General features: G+C 34.9%; 1 protein-coding gene across 1 annotated transcript; it reads left to right on the top strand.

Annotated features, from left to right (window-relative positions):
- The first annotated feature begins 2,670 nt into the window (after window positions 1–2,670).
- Window positions 2,671–4,777, top strand: LOC100635961 (1-phosphatidylinositol 4,5-bisphosphate phosphodiesterase gamma-1-like). The gene is made up of 6 exons (XM_020002238.1): window positions 2,671–3,061; window positions 3,223–3,297; window positions 3,860–3,894; window positions 4,043–4,168; window positions 4,320–4,506; window positions 4,637–4,777. The coding sequence occupies exons 1-6, from the start codon at window positions 2,855–2,857 to the stop codon at window positions 4,775–4,777; spliced, it is 771 nt and encodes a 256-aa protein (XP_019857797.1). The 5' UTR covers window positions 2,671–2,854.
- The last annotated feature ends 438 nt before the right edge of the window (window positions 4,778–5,215 follow it).

Here is a 5,215-nt window from a genome sequence, read left to right on the forward strand (position 1 = left end):
CTTCAGCAGAAATGTCCAACTCAGCAAAATGTGGTACCAGTTCCTCTAAAACAACAACAAAAACAACAATTATAAATAGAAAGAGTACAGTTACACACTTCAACTAATAATTACTATAATAGTACATGAACAAGTAGTACACATACCTTTATTGGTAATTATATCATAAACGTGATGTGCATACTTTATGTACATGTACTTATTATTAGTAATAAAGGTACATGTGCATATAATTATTAAGTAAATTCACTTAATAATTATATACACATGTACCTTTATTACTAATAATAAGTACATGTACATAACTTTATTAACTGCAGCATATACTTTAATTAATAATATATATAAGTATAGAGTATATGTATATACTGTTGTCAATATTATTATTATTAAACATATACTTTTATTAATGTTATAAATGAGTGTTGGTGAGTCCAGTGATAGAGATCTCTGTATGTCCCAGTGTGGAGGTAAGTTAGAGCTGGAGAGATCAGGAAAGTAAGTAATGATGGAGGGGAATAGGGAGAAGCCATCTAATGGAGGAAGAGATTTAATCTAATTATGTTGTGTTGCTAGGCATCACAAAAAGTGGCTCTGAAATCACCTCAAATTTTTATTACATTTTCTGATACATATTGAAGTACTTATGCTGTGTAGAAAGTTTGAGCTGATTCCGACTTAAATATTTAAAATTATGACCATTTTAAACAATCAGCCAATTTCTGAAAAATACCCTGTACTATAGTCCATGCTTTATCAGTGTATACTGAAACTTGATTGTATTAAGGAGAAAGAAAAGTCCCCACATTCTTCCAGTTATTTTATTAGTCACGGACCATTAGCTATCACTGTCTGTGTCTGTGTAGTAGCTGAAACTAATGTACTGTACTGTAGCTGATTCATAGAATCTGTTCATGCTATGTTTTCTAGGATCATATTCTATAGCCTCTCTTAATGGACACTCTCTATAGCGTACACCTCCATTTAACGGACAGCACCTAGTGTACCAATTACATTCCTTACTGTATAAAATAACCTCCACATAAAGGACACCTCTGTATAACAGAGACACTTTCAAAGTGTCCATTATATAGAGGCTACATATTTTATGCATTAGCTAGAAACAGACTAGTGGTGACAGACAGCTGCTCCTTCAAATATTGGATGAGTTTCATTATCAGTAATTCTCAGCATATGTTAGTCATTGTTCTCCTAATGTTAACACACAGATAGTCACACACACACCAACACTGTCCTACTCTCTATCTCTCTCTATTAGTCAAGACAGAGAAAAGAAAGAGTATGCGTACAAGAATAAATGTATATATTACCAAAAATAATAATAAGTTTTTGAATAATAATAATAATAATAATAATAATAATAATAATAATAATAATAATAATAATAATAATAATAATAATAATAATAATAGATAATAATGGATTTTTCTTTATAGGGAACTTTGTACTAGTCGTGTGTCATTGAGTAGGTGAGCATGCATGAAATGCTGACTTTAAAAGTTCATAAAATATCCAATTTTAATCGGAATTAGCCCAAACTTTCTACGCAACATAAGTACATGTATATGTATCAGGAAATGTAATAAAAATGGAGAATTCTTTACTTTTCATTTTTGGCAAAATTTGGCCCAAGACCATGTACTATAGTACAGTGTAGGAGGGAACTGAGCCCTTAAATAAACATTTTTTTTTACAAAATAGATATAACACAGGGATAAATAGTAGGTTAAAAAAAGAGATAATAATAACGGAAATAAGTGATAGAAAAATAATAAGATAAAATGAATAGGTACAGGGACTTTTGTCCGATTTTGAAGTAACTTTAAGAATTTGTAAAAAATCTAATTTTGACCGGAATCTGCTCAAACTTTCTACACAACATAAGAACATGTATATGCATCAGGAAATGTAATAAAAATGAAGAATTCTTTACTTTTCATTTTTGGCAAAATTTGGCCTGTGACCCTGTACTATAGTACAGGGACATTTGTCGGATTTTTGAGAAACTTTACAAGTCCGCAAAAATCTAATTTTGATCAAAATTAGCTCAAACTTTCTACACAACATAAGTACATGTATATGTATCAGGAAATGTGTAATAGTCTCTCCTAGTCGTGTTTAGAAAGAAACAAACTGGGGATATTATTATTATTGTTTTAGTTTCAATTTGCCCAAAACTACAACCACAAACACACTCCCCATTAATACACTAGTACCAGTACCATCTCTCCTATACTGACCTAGCGTGTTCCAGTGCTCAGTGTGTATATACCGCCCTAGAGTATCCATTGGTGTTCCACTGGTAGGTATGTTAACCTTTAGTCCAGTATGAGTGCCATTAGCACCGACTGGCCATTGTCTAGTGTAGTAAGAGTTAGGGAAGGGTAGCATACAGTACTGGGGGACTAGGGGATCACATGGACCTCTCTCTTGAGCTGCAGCGAGAGAGAGAAGGAGAAAGAGAGAATATAAAAGTACAATTTTAGTATTTGGAGTAGCCATTTTTGCTTTTGCTGAGGTGTGTGTGTGGGAGGAGCTGAAATGCGTGGGCGGACGTTGAATACTAGGCGTGGCTCGATTTGCAAATCTTGCAACCGCAACTCATTAAAATAATGACTGAACTTTCTAGGAATAAATTGTTTTGATACATTAACTATAGGTCCAGACACAACACAGAGAGTATAGGCGGTACCCCTACTACTACTGATATACTCCTGATACTACAGTACAGGATTATATAAACCAGACCACAGCATCTAAAGCTAATGTCATTTGTGACTTCCATCAGCGGCCACCAACTGACCAAGTACAATACCAGCAGCGGCCTCAGATAATGGATGAGATACTACTGATTCAACAGCAGCAGCAGCAAGCGGTTCAGAGCAGCCTAGCTAATGGACGGGATACTCCTAGTAGCTCGACCGATTCTGATCAAGAAACTTCTCCAGTTCTTCCGAGTTCGCCTACTGCTCCCGGGCAGGGAGAGCTGAGTCTTCCAGTGAAGCAGCAGCAGATGTACATTTGGAATGACAACTTTGAGGTATAAAAACATTAAAGAATAACAAACAGTACAATTGTAAAGATAAAGTATTCCTGTTGACTTTAAATTGCTTTTATCAGAAAATAAAAATCACTGCAGCTAAACCAATCATTTAATACATTATTAGTGAATGATTCTTTTTTTATCCTTTTATTTTATAGAAATGGCACGAATGCACTGTATCGCTCCAACCACCTCATCTTTACATAAAGGAACACGAAGACACCAGAATTGAGGTGAGAGAGAGAGAGAGAGAGAGAGAGAGAGAGAGAGAGAGAGAGAGAGGTGATGTCACCCTTAATAGTGTAAATGTGATCATGTCCAGTTATTTCATATGAGCAATCACCACCTCACAGTGTCTATATGTCATGATATGCCAATCAATCAGTAGAACTATACACTGTATAGTTGGAGAAAGTGAAATTTAGACAGAATTGTTGATGATTAGCAAGTTTTAATTTGGTTCAAACAGCGTGTTTTAGTTTAGCGAATAACTAGCTAGATGCCAAATTTGCACGTATTTCCTCCCACTGTCCAAAATTACGAGCCTACAGTCCAAACAATTAAACACTAACTTGATAATATCTTTAATCCAGAGACTGCAAATTAAGTTATTATATTGCAAATCCCCCCATTACATCATGAATCAGAACCCATATTATCATTAATAGGCATTATTATGACTAGATAGGTCTGTTTCCTACAGCAGATTATTATTAGTACATTATTATAATCATAGTCATAAGTCTTCTTCCTTCTCTCTCCTCTTTCTCTGTTTCCTTCTCTTTTCCTCGTTAGATTCAGGATAAACAATTACACCATCACAAGGAAAAGTAAGTGATAAGTTTATTCATAGACCAATGAATATCATTAAGAAACTACGGACCATTAACACTTACCATATCTCTCTCTCTCTCCCTCTCTCTCTCTCCCTCCCCCCTCTCTCTCTCTCCCTCTCTCTCTTTCTCCCTCCCTCTCCAGGTGGTTTCATGGCGGTATCAGTAGAAAAGAAGCTAAGGTTATATTACAAGATTTTGCAGGTGGGGACGGGAGCTTCTTAGTAAGAATCAGCGAAAGTTATACTGGGAAGTTCGCCATATCATTCATGTAAGCCAATACATTAAAAGGGCAGTTTATAGTTTAAAAGGAGGCGAGGGATAGGGAGAGACTGATATGGGATGTAATGAAACCCAGTAATACAAGCCCTTATATCAATTACAATATTATATAATATTGCAAACTCTCTCTCTCTCTCCAGGCATGAAGGACGGGTTAAACATGTCGTTATAGAGACGAGACCAGATACTGTTGCTGGAGTACTATACTACATCACTCCCCAGGGACCTTGCTTTGACTCACTCACTGGACTAATAGAAGAGGCTAAGAGACACTGCATTATCAAGAACCAACTGTTTGATGTAGTACTGAAGAAATCACCTCCAAAAGTAAGACATTATTGAAGACACTGTTAGATCTAGAGGGAGTTTAGAAGACTTTTAGTCTCTCATATTTAGTTAGATTGGTCTATTAAAATTTATATCTACAACAATCATTATTATTTATTATTACCTTTAGCCTGATCAAAGATGGCTACACAAGAGTATCAAGTCATTCTCTCATGCTGAGAAGCTAATGAAGAAAGAGACAAGAGAAGGATCGTACCTTGTCTATAAGACCAGCTCAGACTATGCTCCTTATTCACTAGTGTACAGGTAAAGGAACATCCTGCACTGTACATGTACTGTATATTAATAATAATAATGATATACTCCTGCTGGGAATTGTTAGTTTCAATTACCAATGTACATGTACAATAGTTCAGTGATTGTTGTGTTTCCTTGATATAGAGGTACATGTACATGTACTTCTTTTAATAATAATGTTCATGGACATGTTCCATTGAAATATTCCAAGTTTAAACAATGCACATCAATATGTATGTATACCTGTATGCTGCAATTTGTTCCAATTGACAAGTTCCTGGTATTATCAATGAATTGGCTAATTGCCTAATTATTATTTTATAATGAATAAAGAGATGTAAGCATTGTGTAGTTAGAATATCATTTAGACAGTGACTCTACCAAGAACCGTCATTACATCATTACTTACATACACATACACACAGTAATGATGTTATGTCTGTATCCTATT

Source organism: Amphimedon queenslandica, unplaced genomic scaffold (assembly GCF_000090795.2).
Source record: "Amphimedon queenslandica unplaced genomic scaffold, v1.1 AMPQUscaffold_12955, whole genome shotgun sequence".
NCBI lineage: Eukaryota > Metazoa > Porifera > Demospongiae > Haplosclerida > Niphatidae > Amphimedon > Amphimedon queenslandica.